Source organism: Talpa occidentalis, unplaced genomic scaffold (genome assembly GCF_014898055.3).
Source record: "Talpa occidentalis isolate TD23 unplaced genomic scaffold, MPIMG_talOcc4v2.1 talOcc4.15, whole genome shotgun sequence".
NCBI lineage: Eukaryota > Metazoa > Chordata > Mammalia > Eulipotyphla > Talpidae > Talpa > Talpa occidentalis.
Window position 1 is genome coordinate 81,049,531 of NW_023601543.1, and position 18,109 is coordinate 81,067,639.

Genomic DNA, 18,109 nt, shown 5'->3' on the forward strand with positions numbered 1-18,109 from the left:
GAGATGATGGTTGAATGTATTTCAACTGTCTCATCAACATTATATGACAAGCAAGCAAAGGGAATATAAATGCCCTGTATCAGAGTCTGGTCAGAAAATCAAACACCACGCTAGGTATTCCAAGAAGAAAAGGATTTCATTCAGAAAGTTAAATGCTTACAAAAACCATTGGAAGGTTTTAGGAAGTGAAGATCTGAAAGAAAAAAAAAAAAGGTCAGAAAATCAGGAAGTTGCAGGAGTCAGAGGAAGCTGTAATCAATGGTCTCGGCCACCTGCAGCACTGAAATGGGTAATTTACAAAAAGATGCCTAGAAGCTGCGGAAAAACTCACATCTATTGTCTGGCCAAGAACAAAACCTTCCAGTTGCTGTTATAGTGTCTTCTGCTTTCTTTTGCTTGCCACGTTTGGAAGGGGGTGCAGACTTTCCTTGGAGGGCTCTGTTCTAGAAGCAGGCTTGCTGGTAAGGGTTTCGAGCTCCTCAGTAGAGGGATGATCATATGAAAAATGGGGATGCATGCTTGTCAAAATGAAACCATTCAGCACAGTTCCCCTCCCCCAAGCCTACAGCATGCACGCTTAAGACTGTGGCCACCATATTGGAAATATACTTTTTAAAAAACACAATCTATACCTATTAGTTTTGTGTTCTTTCTTACGAGCCTGAATTTATTGGTGTATCCACATCACTACCAAACCAAAAATGGATAATTTTCATGGCAATAATACATTTCTTGTATTTAATATATTTAAGCGTCTTGAACTCTTATGCAAGTGGATTTCCAATATTTTTCGTTCCTTATGATAATAATTACTATATATAAATAGCTAACTTTTCCTTTTTTTTTTTTTTTGAGTTAATTTCTTTAGGGTTATTCCCCAAAATGAATTATCAGGTCAAAATGCAAAATCAGTTCCTTAAAAGCGATCATCTTGTTCAAGCTAATGCAGAATAGTAAATCATACTAATAAACATTATGCAGTGTAATCTTACACCATATGGCATTAATCAATCTGTTACTAGCGTTCGTTTTCCTCTGGGCATAGAAGGGATTAAAAAGTACAGCTTCACACTAAGGCATCTGGCTTCAAAACAACTGAAGTCACAAAGAGATATATATGTTTTTGCTTTCTCACCATTCTTTGCAGCCTTTCAGTCCTTGCCTCAGAGTATTTAGCTAATCCCTCCAACAAGGGTCGACCCACCAAACTTTAGATGACCCCTGCCCTTCCATAATTGATCCAGCATAACCCCATGTGGAACTCCCCACCACGGAATGGGAAGGAGCTCTGGACAGCATGGGCCACCTCTCAGGGGTCCTGAGGGGCCCTGGGCGTCAGCCCACCCTCCCGCGCTGCTCTTTGCCTGAAGGTAGTGTAACAGTATCGTCTAAACAGGGGAGGTTCCTGGTTCCCTGCCCCACCTCATGAAGGGTGGAGCCGAGTAGCCAGGGGAAGCTGTGGGGAAGCTGAAAAGGACTGTAGGGAGCACCTGAGGAGAAGACTTGGAGGAGTCACCTGGAGCAGAGAGACACATGCAGAAGCCACACTTGCTTGTCAGCATTGGACTTGCACCAGGGACTTGTAGAGACACTTGGAAGAGGTGTGCGGGAGAGACCGGTGGGGAGGCTGACGACAGCAGCGTTTAACCTGATTTCTACTGTGATTTTGTTCTTTTCGTCCCAAACTTGCCTGGCCCCTTCTGTCCCTTTCCTATGGTCCCCACCAGAAGGTGCCTTAGACATGTGGCAGGCTTTTGAGCCTGAGTGGCCCGGCTTTGGGCCAATCCTGTTTGGCTGGGCATTCACCCCAAAGGGGATGGGTAGCCTTGGATGTTTCATCGGGAAACTACATCCTTTCTCCTCTGCTTTCTCTATGCACACTAATCTATTAAAGTTCTTCCGCACGCAGAGAATGCTTTGTCTTTATGCGGCGGATGGCAGAACCCACTTAGAGCGCGCTGGTTTAGGGGTCCCAGAAGGCCCCTCAGTCTGCCCTACTAACAGTAGGCCAGCCCTCCCCAGTCAGAACTTCTAGAGGACATGACCAGGTTACCACTACATCCCCACTTCTCCACGGAGCACTCGCTTTCAACCCTTGACACCATCAACCACTCCCATGATTCCCCTTCCCAGCCCCTCAGGTCAGGACTGTGGCCATGGTTCAAAGCTATGCTTGAAGGCCATCTCCTCGAAGAGGCCGCTTGGATTTCCCAAGTAAAAGGGATCTCCCTGCAGAATTTCATCTGGACTCGTTTTTAACATAACTTTTTTTTTTTTATTTTTCATTTGTGGAGTGACTGCTGTAGAAAAGTTAAGAAATATGGAAAAGATTACAGAAAAAAAATCACTCAATTCCACAACACACAGAGATAATCATTGCTAACACTTTCTCGTGCTATCCCTTTAGCCTTTTTGATAATTTTTGAAGACATAATTGAGAGCACACCATGGATACAGTTTTTTTACTTAACATTTTATCATGAGCATATTTTCATGTCACTAATTGTTTGATGTCTCATTTTAACAGGAACATTAATTCCATTGTGCAGATGTACTATAATTAACTAATTCTCAGTTGTTCAATATTTGGGTTGTTTCCAGTTTTATATAATGCTGTGATAAATATCCTTTATAATAAATCTTTGTCTACATGTCTATTTCCTTAACACAGGTTTCTAGAAGTGGGAGTAATGTAGTGAATTAAACAATGCCTTTATTTAAGAATTAGGCAAAATTAAAGATCCTTTTCCAAGAATAATGCAATCAAATACATAACCATACTTTTACATGCACTTTAGGGAAATGTAGCTTCAGCTCATGTGGGGATTTCCTAGGGGCCCAAGGATCCTTTGGTTAAATATATTTGAATTACTAGTCAAGAGATATGAAGAATCTAAAGATACTCAAAAATATTCAAAAATTGGTTTCAGAAGTATCTGCCACTTCCCTGGTGCAGATACTACCTTTCACGTTGTCATGTATCACCTGTCAGCTCCTTTAGACTGTAAGCTCTTTTAGGGAAGAATCGTGATCGTTTGTCTAAGTTTCCACGGAACCAAGCAAAGAGCCTACAACAGAGGTACAGTAAGTGGGCCACGGGCTCAACCACAACACGTCAACGTCAGCAAATTCAAGGAAAAAAAAAGTTCCAAGTTTGATCATCTGGAACGTGATCTGCGTTGTGCTTCATGCCCACAATGCCTGGTACCGAGAGATGGTCGCTGAGCCCTCCCCGCGCTTAGCAGAATGACGCACGCCGCTTCGCAGAGCTAGAGGGCTATGCTACAAATCCATCTCAGCTTTCCACGCAAGTGCCAAACGCCCTGTTGTCCACAGGTGGTCTTGTCGATCTCTGAAGTGCTGAGGACTCTGCACCAGCAACTGGCTATCATCCACTGGCCAGCGAAGTGATTCTAAGGACCACAATGACTTATTACCTCTGATTTAAATGATATAACGTCATATCACCAGGCCAGTTAACTGCGTGCCTAGCACACATTTCCCGAGCAGCGCGGCAGGGCAGTTATCTTGCACAGATGTGCCTCGCGGCCTACCCAAAAGCCACCCCCTTCTCTGTGAGAAGAGGCTCTAATTTGGCTTGGGTTGGCAATCTGCCCAGGCTTCAAGGACGACTATGATAAATGAGAAACGAGAAGACGATTCCATTGCTCCTTCCCAGGTTCAGACTGTCCTCACGTAACAATGGCTCCGTTAACGACTTTTTGTCAAATGGCTCCTGAAAAGTACAGCTTTTGGAATAATGACTCCCTTCTCCCCCAATATATTGACTTTTTCACCCCAAACACCCTAAATAAGTATCTTGCTAGGCCTTTTTGGACTGTGAGCTGAGCAGGCGTGGTATCACTGAGGTAGCTTCGTATCACTTATCCACTGCTGTACAGCAAACCACCCAAAATGCAGTGACTTGTAACCACAGCCAGTGCTGACTTTACATTCTGCTGGACAGTGCTTCTCCAGGGCGGGCCAGACTCGGTTGATCTTGGTTAGCTCAGGTCAATGAAACCATCCAGATGGACCCAGCACAAATCACTGATGTGCAGAACAGTGGACTGTTCTAACCACTAAGTTTTGGAGCTGATATTATGCAGCAGAAGCTGCTGATCCAACAAGCACTTGGGCTTTTGGTTTCAGTTTGGGGCCCTTGGTAATCACGCTGCTAGGAACATTCTTGAATATAACTCATTCACATGTGCATACAGGTCTGTTGAATAGACCTGCTGCATTCTTAAAGTACCAGCTACACACACACGTGCGCGCGCGCACACACACACACACAGAGTTCATTTTCTTTTCATGCCTTTTCTTTGTTGCCTTCATTTGCAGCAAATGCTATGGGTCCATTTTTCAAAAAGAAAAGGCAATTGGCAGAGAGCTGGCTCAGGGTGATTTTCCATAGCCAGGCTGGGAGTACAAATTTCTGGTGCCCCGTCTGCCATCTCTCCCACAGTGAAAATATCTTCCATTAAAAAGAAGATCTTTTCATTTTGTCTACACAAAGAACTGCTCCCAAACATTTTTGCACTTAGGAAGGAAATGTCCAAGAGTACACAATAGGAAAATAATCTCCCAGACATGTGAGAATATAAGAGCTACAGTGGTTCTAAAAAAGCACACTTCAATGAATAGAACAGAAGTTTTGTTTGATTATGAAACAGGATCTTGAAGCAATACATGTATCAGGAAGAAGGTATTGGTAGCTCCTGCAGTCTGTCAGCAAATATTTATTGAGGGCCACTCGTGACGGAATGCTGCCTTTCTTCTAATTTCTTTGGAGTTTGAGAAAGAAAAGGGAAGGGTGTGAGTTCAGCCTGAGCTCACAGGCACCAGCAGTTCGAATCCCCAAATCTGAATGGTCCCATCCAGTTCAAGTTCTTGTGATTTAACTTTGGTGAAGTTATTTTCCTCTAGTGTAACTCAGTTTCTTTATCTCAAACACCCGGGAAAAAACAGATGGGTTTAGGCAGTCTTACACTTTTGAGGACTTTACTGGATAATGTCATTAACTAAAACAGACATCATGTCCTGTTCTTCATAAAAGCTTTAGACGCTGGACTACTTAAGATCTTCACTTCTCTTGGTGGTACAGAGCAACCCCAATATAAAACGGGATGCCTGACTGTGGGTCCTCACCCGCACTTAAAGGGGGCTTATGAATGCTAAACTGCAGACACACAAAAGGCTGATAAAAGGTTTATTTACAAGGGAAGGGGAATGGGGAAATGAATACCTCAGGGAGAGAAAGATAAGTTCATAAATGCGTCCTACGCGTTCCGCTGACCTGGAATCCCAATGACCCGCCGAGCTGGCGAAAACCTACCACACCACATGGCCAAGCCCCCCAACCCCTGGCCACATGGCCAGTTAAATACCCAAAAACGAGAGCCTAGTTGCTTAACTCCGCCCTCAGGTCCTCGCAACCTCTCTTTGGGGATCATGGGATTTGTAGTTCCCAGTGTCCTGATGGCGTGGGGGTGGCGTCCACAAAGCCTGTATGGAGTTCGCTCAGGACAGCCTTTCCCCCTAACATTGGCTTCCACGAAACAATACTCTCCTGGTTTTCTCCTTCTGTCTCCTGGGCAGGTTCTTCCTCCTCTATCAGGCTCAGATCTGGGAATTCCTCAGTCCTTGGTCCTTGACCATCGGCCTTCCCACTCTCCCTAAACACTCTCATCCACACATGTACCTCAAACCTTTACATGAGAGGGCCCCCAAATTTCTTCTCCATGCTAGACCGCTCCCTTGAGCTCCCACCGCTACCAATGGCCCAAGTAACACCTCCTCATGGACTCTTCAAACCAACCAATTCAAACCAAACTTATGAGTGTCCAAAACAAACTTCTGTTCTTTGTTCACAGCCTGTTCCTTACCCCAGTGAGTTGTACCACCACTCATCCGGGAATTAGAGCTGTCCCTTCCCCAGAAGAGTATGTCTATCCTTTGACTACTCCCTTTGGGGACTCAGTCACCATGCTGTGATAATTCCAGGCCACATGGAGAGGTCACATGGAGGGGAGTCAAGGAACTCTGGTCAACTGCCCACTGACACTCTCTGACTAAAGTCTTTATCAGCTGCCAGCCGTGTGAGGAAGCCATGCTGGATACACTAGTCTAAGCAACCCCTCAGACGGCAGCTGCCCCCACGGATGTCATGAGAAGACCATCCATTCACCCCACTGAATCATGTGACATAATAAAATGGTTGGTGTTTTATGCCATTAAATGTTTACATGGTTTGGGGACAGTAGATGAAGCAGGGAAACATAAAGTCATCTGGGGACCAGGGTAACTCCGTGAGGGAGGACCAAAGGACCTTGGACTTCTTTTGTGACTGACATTATCAGGGATAAATAGGAGCTAAACTTTTTTCCCCTAAGCAATTGGGAGAATGGAATTGCCTTGGGAATTCCCTCTAATCGCTGCACTGAGTCACATTACAATAATGACTTCTTTTGCTTCAGGACACATTTTCTGCCACCGAGACTCACACTTATGCAACATACAGGCCTAGATCAGAAGAGGGCGTCTCCAGATAAATTGCAGTCTCAAACTGAATCCTAAAAGCTATTTCTAATTCAGTGGTGTCTTCATGTCAAACCATCACGCAGACCTTTGGGAATTAGGACTCTGTCTCACCTTTCAAGTAAGAGTCTCCTCCCCCTTGAAGGAGCTCTGAGTGATTTTGAGGTTAATATGAAAGAAGCTTGAAGATGCAAATGAACTGAGTAACCATGACAACAAAGAAGGAAAGAAAACAAAACAAACCAATTATGCCTATGCAAATTCCTTCCTGAACCATCAAGGTGAGCGAGAACATGACTGTCAGCAATAGTGCCTAATGGCCAATGACAAATGTAAAAATTGTTAGGCACCTCTGGGGGCAGTTGTGGTAGGGGACGATGCTACATCTGTATCAGTCATTGCACTGTGCTCAAGTTCACACTGGTGGCATGTTTGTGTGTGTGTGTGTGTATTAAGTACCTATTTACCAATGACTTTCAGATAATGTATATTATATTTCACTTAATTATTTTCAATTCAGGCCTTCCTGCACATTTGTTCTCATGGCATCCTAGACCACCAAAGGCCTCCACTTGTCAAGCTCCAGTTGGCGTGGGTAGAGCAGTCCTCCATGGTGACCTACATGTGAATCACTGGGGCATCTTCTTAAAATGCAGATTCTGATTCATTGCATCTGGGCTGGGCCCAAGAGTCTACATTTCTAACAAGCTCATCCATGAACCACCTTTTGTAAGTGAAGGTGGAAGATTAAGTGTGTGGATTCTGCATCTGCATTAATGGGTTCAAATCCTGACCCTAGATTAGCTATGCAACCTTTGAAAAGCTACTTGGCCTTTCTGCACCTCTTTATTTGTAAAATGCAGATGATGAGAATTGCAAAGAACAGTGTCTACTTCTAAAGGGTCTTGGGTAACTTAGATGAGCTTATGCATTTAAAAGGTCTAAGCAGTGACGGGCGTGGGTAAACACTCAATAAATGCTAAGTACAGCCATCTTTTTATGTTGTACTCACTCATGGAATATTTTCTGCATACTGGGAACCATGTGCTATATGCTTTACCTTGACCAGAGATAATAATTCTCACAACCCTGTGAGGAAATTGGTCCCTCTTTAGAAAGAAAAACAGAATGGTGACGTGCCAGAACTAGTTGAAAGTAGACTCTGAAGGCAAGCTGTCTGATTCCAGAACCCACAGCATCTCTGCTGAGAGTGTCATGAGACAAGGAAATATGGTGAGACCTGACTGTACCCTCAGGCACTAGCAGAAACCAGTATATATTAGGTACTTCCCACCAAGCGCCTAGCGTCATTGGTCAAGGGCTACTCCTGGGGTGCTGATGCCTTCAAGTCACCTCAGGTCCCTCACAGACAGGCACGGCCCCACTGTTCCAGCGCAGAGGTGTAGAGGTTGCTGTTGGGAGGACGGTGGCCACTCTGACGTGGGCAGAAAACCGACAGTCTCCCCAAAGGGAGCTCCTTCTGCAGCTTCCCATCACAACAGCTCACCAAGAGGGGGGTAATAAGAGGCAAATCACCACCTCTCCCACCTGGGGCTTGAGGAAAGGGGCTGTTTGTCCTATACCTCACAGGCTACGCATCCACGGTCGCTTCCAAAAGGAGGCGCAGGAGCCATGGGCCACATCTGCCGTGTAGTGTTGGTAAGCCGCCCGTGTCTGGACCGCGCAACCTTGAATTTGGTTGTGGGAAGGGGATAGAGGATCTGCACTTGGAGGGCGGGGGAGATGGTGAAGAGAAAGCTCAGAGGAAGCGTCCTGTGTGTGTTATTAGATTTGTTCTGAATCCCAGAAGGAAAGAATACATATATTTTCTGAAATATCAGTGTTTTCCAGAACCAGTGAGGTCATGGAAACCGTAATCTTTGCCATGTGCTCTCACAGCCACAGTTATGCTAATTAAACCAGGGGCTCCGGGGAACCCGGTGAAGTCAGACTTGAGTCCGTGGGCTGGAGGGGGGTGGGCAAGCATGTGGAGGCTTCAGCCGGTGCTTTGCATTCAAGGCTTAGGCCTGAGACCAATTGATGTTCCCTCGAGTACCTGACACCTGGGCCTCGGAAGCTCCCTTACGCCGGACTGTCAAGTATCAGATAGCAAGGAACGCCATCGCTGCTAACCTGATCTGTCATCACCAATGACAGGAGGGAAATCATTCTGGGAGAGTTTTAAAACTAGATGTGGGATTGTTGCTACTTTTACTCCATTTCTTAAATAAAGGGGCGCTGATGCTATTGTGGAATGCAGACATGTGGACCCCAGGAAGGCACAGCAGACACTGTTTAGCATTTGGAGCACTACTCCTAAAAGTGGAGTTAAAATACTGAATATACCTTCAAATCACCGGAAAACATTTAATCCAAAGACATCTAAGGGAGCCTGCAGATGGCCGGTGTGTTGTTCTGTGCGTCTATGCAGTCCTGTCTCTTTCTCTTTTTTCTCTTTTTAAACCCTCTCCTTCCTGCCGTCCCTGGTTCTCCATATAGAAAATGTCTTTAAAGCATAGAGTAGGTCTGTGTATATTTGCATAACAGCAGTGCTCTACGTAAAAATAAATCCTGAAAAGATTGCTCCATTGTATATATGTGTGAGTATACATGTCACATACACGGATTTATTTTTCCAAGAACAAATGTCTTAATGTTTCTTTTCCTTGAGAAAAATTACCAACTGCCAGATTCTCAAATTCCATGTGCAACTTTGCAATAACAGAGAAAATGTATGTAAAAAGCCACACCGAAATGAAATATAGTGAGGAGTCAGATTTTCTATTTCAAATAGCCCTGAATTTCCAGAGAGAAATTTCCAATTTCACAAGTCAAGTAGAAGGCTATTCTTGGAGTGACCCTGTCCTCTACCATAAGTGAACAATCTCTGGGACACTGAACAATGACTAAGTCATTCGTTCCCTGAAACAAAGCGAGGTTACAGTGCCAGGATTGCTACAGAACAGCTTTGGAAACAGACTCCCTGAGTTCAAATCCAAGCCCTGCCACTTACTTGGGCACATTTTTTTTTTTAAAGAAGCACATTTTATTTATTTTTTTTAAAGAATTATTTATTCATTTACACAAGAACCGGATTACAGGCCAGATGCGTGGGAGGGTGAGAAGATTCACCAGAGACAGAGCAGGGAACAGAACAGGCAGACTGATGAAATACACTGCTGAGGGGAGCAGCGGGCCCGACAGGAGAGTTCTGCCGTGCCATGTGGGACCCTCGCCGGATTGGCTGGGATCGAACCCACACTATAGAGGCTGCGGACTGCTTCCCAGCACGGCGCTCAACCGCCTGCGCCACCAGGGGAGGCCCACTTGGGCACATTTTTTAAACCTCTTGGAATCTGTTTTGTGTCTAGAAAATGGGGTTATTCACACCACACCACGGGTTATCTTTGCAGATTAGCTATAAGTGAAAGCACCCTGCACAAGGTTGGTGTCCAGGACTACCAGGGGGCTAAGATTTTATCCTGCTTGCAAACGAGCTAGCCCAGCGCAGGTGGATGGGTGCGGGCCGGAGACGCGAGGCTCCTGGGTCAGATTTGGAGGACAGATTGTTACAGCCATAACAGTTGTCAAATCAGCAGCATTTTTGCATCCTTTTCCCAACCCCCTACTCCCACAGGGGATGTGAAGAAAGTCAGAGACACCTGCATATGCAAGTGGCTTTTATCACAGGAGAGACGCTCTGAGCTTAGGAAACCTCCATCTGTTACCAGGGACAGTCAGAGCGTCCTCGTCTCGCTCCAGAGGGAGACATTGCCCGTATTATTACACTAGACGGCAAGCTGGCCCTTTGGTCTGGAGGGAGGTACTATCTCAGTCTTCCAAGGCTGGTTGCTGTACAAACATCCTTGAAAGGACAGTCGAGAATAAAGGGCAGCCAGGGTCTCTGCTTGCAAGATGCATAGAAATAGGAGAGACCCACAGAGACTAATCTCCGGATGGCAGGTTCGCAATAAATAGTGGTTGGCAATGTAGGTGGGAAAGGGATGATAAAGAATGATAACCATTTCCCTGGGCTCTGTAGTGACGCCATTTTTCAGGCCCTCAAGGAACAGAGAACTATGCAAATCTTATAAATGAGGCTCAGCGTGATGCTATGGGGGAAAGGCTTTAAATCACATAGACGTGGGTTGAGACACTAGCTTAGCCACTCACCAGTGGGCAATCTTAATCGTTTCTTCTGCGATTCTCTCTTTCCATATCTGTAAAAAGGGGGTCCTAAAACAAGCTAAGGGCACTAAGGGCATGAATGTGTCAGACATAGAAAGAACATGATAAATAGTAGCTATTAGCCTTTGTGCCAGAAGTGGGCATTTATTAAATATTCATTATGTGTTCTTCATTCATTCATTTGGCAAATAATGCTTGCAAACGTACCCTGTGCCAGGCGTTGGGCTGGTCAGTGATGATACACAGACGAGCCGAGAGCGGTCACTGACCTTGAGGACAGCACAATCCAAGGGTGGACGCACTAATTATAGTAACAGGCGGCAGGTGACAAAGCAGAGGGCTGAACCAAGTGCTCTGAGAACTCAGGTGAAAGCCAACTCCAGAGAAGGCTGAGGAAGCTTCCAGAGAGATGATATTTGAATTTGGTTCTGACCACCCAAATTTAGCTTCAATCTGAAGAGCGGAAGAAAGATCCTGAGATAATTTGATATCCCCACATTCCCTGAAACCCAGACCGATCATCAGTCAGTCTTTACAAAGGGAGAAGGAAAGAGAAGGGAAGGAAGTGGAGGGAGAGAACACACCACTCGCAGCCGGGTGTCGAGAGTTGAGTGCCGAGAGTGTCCGGGGCTCATCAGTGACACCCTCTCCCCTGGGTTGATCTCAACCAAATGGGAACTAAGGCCAAAGAGCGAGCGTGCGGAGGTGAAAACATCACATTTACTACTGATAAAGCTGAGGTGAGAGATCATTCAGGCACCCGGTGCTGGCAAATTCTGTGTCCGGTGAGGGCCCACTTCCTGGCTCATCGGTGGCCACTGTGTCCTCACAAGACAGGAGGGGCAAGGGCCTCTCTGGGTCTCTTTCATAAGGCACTAATCTCACTCAAACAGGCTCCATTCTCAAGATCTAATCACCTCCCAAAGGCCCCGCCTCCTGCTACCGCCATATTGGGGGAGCGGTTTCAACATATGAACGTTGAAGGACGCAAACATTCAGTCTACAATAGGTGTTTTTAAAATGGCCGCCATCATTCCCCTCTCCCTATCCGTAGCCTTTGTAACGTGACTTTGCAATTTCTTCCATTAACAGATGAAATCTGTTTCCCTGCCCTTGAATCTGAGGGGGTTTTTTTGACTTGCTCCGACCAAGAGAATGAGGCGGGAGTGATGTTGTGCCAGTTCTGCATCTAGGCCTTCCTTGTGCATTTCTACTCACTCTCTTGGAACCCTGCCAGCTGCCATGTGAACATGTCAGGCCAGCCTGGGGAGAACGAGAGACCAAGCAGGGCAGAAACAAGCCGTCACAGCTGATACCATACTGGGCCAGATGGCGCTAAAGCAACACAGCCACTGACTGAAAGTGCACGAGTGAGCCCAGCTGAGACCAGAAGAACCACACAGCTGAGCCAGCCTGAATGCCAAGGCACAGAATCATGGGCTAAATAAAGGATTGCTGCTTTAAGTCACTAAGAATTTTTTTCCTAAGTTTTGAAGTAGCTTGTTATGCAGCAAAAACTAACTGATACATAAAACAATGACTTCCCAAATAATCTCCCTGCCTCTAAGCTCACCAACTTCCCTCCATAACTACTAGCAATACAGCATACATTCTCGCAAACCCATCAAAAACTCAAATCTGAATTGTGCACTTCCCTACTTAAAAATCTATCAATGTCTCCCATCCACCACAGGATAAACTCAACTTTCCTAGACTTAGGAATAATTAACACCTCTTTAAAATTTAGTCCCAAACTCATTTCCCAGAATTCCTCACCTCCCAGCCCTCTCCACCTCCAACTTACCATCTGGACATGCTGTGCTCTCCACAGTACACGTTTCTCTGGGTTTTCCCTCTACTGTCCTCTCTACTAAGAAATTCCTCCTCCGTCTTCTACATATTTATGCCTCCAGAGCCTAACACAGTTCCTGGCAGAAGAGGTGCTTCATATATGTTGAAATGAGTGGCCAAATTACATTCCAAGAGAGTGCTATGAGCTAATTATAGTTACCATTTAAGAAGTTCTTATTCTATGGCCAAGTACTGTGCACATGGCTTACATGCATGAATTTTGTTGTCATGGCAACCCTATAATATGTCATCACTATCATCATTCCCATTTTGCAGCTGAAGAAACTGAGACTGGCAGAAGTGACACAACTTATCGAAAGATACTCTGCTAAAAAATGGCAGAGCTGGTACTGGAAGACCTGGGTACCAGGTCTGAACTGCTTTCCAGGACCAGCCCCAGCTCTACCAACCTCTATGCACCTGCTCCTGTTTACCTTATCCGCCCTCCCTGACCTTTTCGATCTTGAACTTGTAATTAAATATTTAAAGCGTTTGTCACTGGTTAGTTCCCACTCATCTTATTTCATTTAAAAGGTGCCTTTCAAAGGGAAATTGGAAACAAATCCAAACGTATATTGAGGACCAGAATTTTAGGCACTGAGCTAAAGGATCTTCCCTGGAATCTAGAATCTTTACCTGGAAGAGCTTCTTCTCTTAGAGTTGGCAAACTACACCTTATGGGCCAAATCTGGTCCCCAGATTTGTTTTTCCAAATCCCTGAAGCTAGGGGGGAAATTTACATTTTTTAGAAGGTGTAAAAAAAGAATATGCAACCAAAATCTATATGTGACCCAAGAAGCCTAAATGTTTACTATCTGGCGTTTTGCAGACAAGGTTTGCCAAGCCCTAGATTCGACCATTCTTCGATCCATATTCTCCCCTGACTTGATTTGGGTTCCCCTACAGCAGACTCAGTAAAGGATTTAAATGCAAGACATTTGCTCAGGTGCTCATCCACCAGGACTGGGGTGGGGGATTGAAACAGAGAAGGGACGAGAAGGCAGTGAGTAAATTGGGCATTGTCAAACAAGGGGACCAGCTGTGGGCAACCAGAGCATGGACCTCAGAGGAGCTGTGGATGACAGTGCAGACGCAAAGCTTAGAGTCACCCCACACTATCAGTCATCAGCTAAGGGCTACTCCCTGAAGGGTGTGAATTCCCTCGCACTTCCTGCCTGCCCAGAGCAAGGGTGGAGCAGGTTCCAATTATCAGGAAAACCGTCAGGCAAAGAGTGTGCAGGTGCTGGCACCAAGGCTTGCATATGCAGAAATGGTAAATGCCTGGGAGATACAGGTGGGGCATCTTGACAGCATCCTTTGCCCAGTCTTCTTTGAATAAATTATACTTCAAATTAAAAATTTAAATAAATTATACTTTTTTAAGTGCACCACAACTCACAAACTGTGTATAGAGAAACAGAACTGCCTTTGTTTCTTGCTCTAGAGCTCTGATCGCTATTGATGGTGCTAATTATACACATCTCCGTTTCTTCTTGTCTGAATTGCTTCTTTCGGGTACTTACAGTTCAGGCGTTCTGCTCCCGGATCAAGGATTCTTCCTCCCTTTTTCCCCATTATGGTGATGAGGTGCATTTTTATAGTTGGGTGAAGATGAGCTGGTCCTTCTGCTGTCCTCTAGGGATGGCCTGCGCCCCTGATCTCTTGCCAGCCTGCCCTGGGCTCCACTGAGGTGAGACTTGGTCTTTTGGGCATGGGGCTGGCGCCCCCTGCTGTTAATTGTGGCCCTTGCCATTGCCTGGATTCCAAGGTCCCCAGATTCTACTGTCTTCTCAAATACATCTGCCCTCTCAACGTTCCAGGGGGGCCAGGAATTCTCTTCCGCCCTCTGAAGTAGGCAGAACTAGGAGGCTGCGGTTGCTTCACTTCTCCCCCATCAGCAATCAAAAAAGATAAACTCATGCCATTCGCAGCAACGTGGATGGAGCTAGAAGGAATGATGCTCAGTGAAATAAGCCAGAAGGAAAAAGAAAAATATCGGATGGTTTCACTTAGAGCAGGAATATAGGGGAACCCAATGAGACATCAGGGAAAAAATAATAACGATACAAAATACAACAAAACAAAAACAAACCGACAATTATAAACCAGAGCCATCCTGCAGGGAGGCGGAGGGAGAGGCCGCAGGAGGAGGGAGGGAGGAGCACAGGGGACTGAGGTCACGGTGCCCGGGTGCCTTGGGGAAGGAAACTCTATGGGGACGACACCTGAGCGGGGGGGAGCAAACATTGCTTAAAAATGAACAATGATGTAAAATATATATATAAATAAATATTTTTTTTTAAAAAGAAGGATGAAACGCGAGGCTGCCAGGTTTCCCTGAGATGCTTGTTCTCTTGCTGGGTGTGCCAGGCCAGGCGGTCACTTAGCCTGCCTTTGTGGCAGAATCCCAAGCCTTTGTGGGTGTCACTCCCACCCCTTCTGCCCCCAAGGCCTATTTGGAAAGGTGGGGGGTAGGGGGTGGAGGAGGCATTTGCGTCTTTCTTCCTCTGTGCAGCTTCTTCTCCGAACTGGAAGTGTGTTCCCTCCGGGGTGGAAGCGTCTCCCTGACCACCCTGTGTCCCAAGCCTTCCTGCTCTGTGGCTTTTCCGTGGGCGACACTCTAAACTTTGATTTCTATTTTATAAAGGCCCAATTTGGGGGATCCTGAGAAAACCCTGTTCTTTCCCTTGTCAAGACTAGTGTCCCCACAGGGCTTTTAAAGTTTTTATTGAAAGTTCAATCTAAGCAATGATTACTTTGGAAGCCCCATCTAGGGGCCCAATCTTCATGACAAAAGAACAGACCGAGATTCTTTTTCTTTCTCTTTAATAAAAACTACCTACCAAAATGAGAAAAACAGATTTGGATAATATTTTAAAACATTGTCCTGGTATCTAAGCTAAGTTGGAGAATCAAGTCAGGGGAGTATTGGCTTTATTTATTTATTTTTTTTTTTAGGTTTTAAAACTTTTTATTTGCATATTAAAAAAATTGTGCATTCCAATAATTAAAATCATTTGAACAAAAAAATGGCACTCTGATTAAACTGCATTGGACAGCCTGCAGGACACCGTGGACCAACGGGGTGTTTACGCTAGATTTCACTGTCGTCCCACGAGCTTCTTCCTTCGCCAACATGCCAGTTCTTTCCCTTCCCCGCAGCCTGACAGGCAGATGGGAGAGGCAGGCGCGCCTTCCTTGGCAGTAGTTCTCTTCGATGTGAAAAGGGGCAGCACAGTCATTCAAACTCGATCCAACTGCTTTCATGTTACAAAGTTAAACAGCTAAAAGAAGTGAAATAAGAAGGCAATGCTTGTGGAATGTACAGTGCATGCTGGTGGCCCAGGCCTCATTACGATTCGCCTGCTTGCTTCTCCTGTTCAATCGTTTCTTTCGAAGGCAGTGGGTTTTTCTCTTGCGTTTCTGTCTTCTTCAATTTCGACTTGTCGAATTTCTCAGTCTCGGCCATATCGGGTTTGTCAGACATGGTTGCAGAGGAAGCGAGCGAGGCGCAGGCTGCGAGGAGCGTCGGAGCCGGGAGCGTGGAGTCTATTGGTTTCTATTTTTTTTTTTAAGATTTATTTATTTTTATTTATTTATACATGCACTGGGTACAGTCAGAAGCGCGGGAGGGTGAGAGGATTCACCAGAGCCAGAGCGGGGAGCAGAGCAGGCAGAAGGACCGAAGCACACTGCTGAGGGGAGCAGCGGGTGGCAGGAGAGGTCTGCGCGCCATGTGGGACCCTCCTCCGGTGGCCGGGGAGCAGCCGGGGATCGAACCGGCGCAGCTGAGGCTGTGGGCAGCTTCGCAACCCAGCGCTCAACCGCTGCGCCACCAGGGAGGCCCCGGCTTCTATTTTTTAATGACATCTTCTCTAAGTAAATGAACACTGGTTTGCCAGTTATGAAAATATTGAATTATTTTCCAAGTAAATTATTGTTATCCAGAGGGGACTTTTGAAGGCGGAAGAAGAAAAAAAATTTGTAAATCCCTATTAGGTGTCTATTATTACTATCAAACACATTGTCGATAGCATTTTAAAAGTGTTTTCCCAAGATAGAAGATCATGAATTTAGAAGACAAAATTCTCATCACCAGTCATCATCTGATAGATCTAGAACAGCCACCAGAAGTCACATTTGCGTTCGTGGCAATTTGACAATGTGCACATGCCCTTACAATTTGAAATTGAATTTTTTTTTTTTTACTTAGAACACAATTTGAAGAAAGATGGGCTCTTTGTGTGGATGAGATTAGAGTGAGCAGGAGGTCCTGCTGAGCTATTTGAACAGCCAGAAAAGGTCCTTCACTACCTTCCCCAAGAAGGTGCAAAAGCGCTGAATATTTCACCACTAGCGAGTCATTTCTCTAACTTAGAAATTACCCTAATCAGCAATCCTCGTTTAAAGTCCTTTCATTTGTGTTACCAAATCTTTAAAGAGCACTATGTACAGATCATCGTACTAGGGCTCAAAGATGAGTTGGGGGTGGGAGTGGGGATAGATGAGGGAGAAGCAACAAATTAATCAACTGGTCAAGTCTGCAATACTTTAGTGTGACTTGATTTTTCCAGAAGATTTTCCTTTCTTCAGAATTAGGGATTAAATAAGAGCCTTGGATAGCTGCAGACAGAATAGGAAGCAGAAAGAGAAATAGAAGATGGAATTTGAGGGATGGGTAGAGAAGGTGCTAGAAACTATCATATAGAGTTCCTTGATTTAAGTTGTGATGTCTCCTCCCTCACATGCACACACATTTTAATATTTCTCAAGTCAGGATTTATCCTGCAATCTATAAATAGATTTAATGAGGCAGTGTATTTCCTTTTTTGTAAGTTATTACATTGAACTTATTATTAAATAGTGCTACTATTTAATAGTACTACTAATGTAGCACTACCATTTAATAGTAGTACTACATCCCTGGCATGTAGTACCTAGAGATCAGTAATGTTTTGAGTTGAAATTTTTATTGAGATAATTGTAGATTTACATGAAATCATAAGCTATAAATCAGAGAGATCCTGTGAACTCTTTATCCAGTTTCCTTTAATGGAAACATTTTACAGAACCATAATACACTACCACAACCAAGACATTAACACCCACGCCAGGTACAGACCATTGGATTTCCTGGTTTCACTTGTACTTGTTGGGGTGGGGGTGCCCTTTTGACTCTGCAAGCAGCACCAGGGTGGTCGGCAAAAACAATTGGCTTACAAAGAGTGGGAAAAGGGAAAAAATGGTATGGTGTGAAGGTGATACCGTAATTACAGATTTTCAGGCCTAGTCTCCCAGCCAGGAACGATCCCAGGCTGCAGGGCAGCGCTGAGCCCCGGCCACTAGACCCCCACGGGTGGGTGTCTCACGAAGCTGCAGCAGGAACTTCGCAGACGCTCAGGCCAGCAAGCGAGAAGAGGCAGGTTTGTTTAGAGAAAGAAAAAGTTTATTGAGGAGAAAAGGAACAGAAATAAAGTGGGACTCCCAGGCCATGAAACCAGGCCAGGGAGGGGCAAGGAAGCCAAAGTGG

General features: G+C 45.3%; 1 protein-coding gene across 1 annotated transcript; it reads right to left on the reverse strand.

Moving 5' to 3' along the window:
- Positions 1-15,536: 15,536 nt before the first annotated feature.
- LOC119246783 (thymosin beta-4-like) lies at positions 15,537-16,116 on the reverse strand. Its single transcript, XM_037513120.2, has one exon. It carries the CDS (start codon positions 16,064-16,066, stop codon positions 15,932-15,934), a length of 135 nt encoding a protein of 44 aa, XP_037369017.1. The 5' UTR covers positions 16,067-16,116; the 3' UTR covers positions 15,537-15,931.
- Between the last annotated feature and the right edge of the window lie 1,993 nt (positions 16,117-18,109).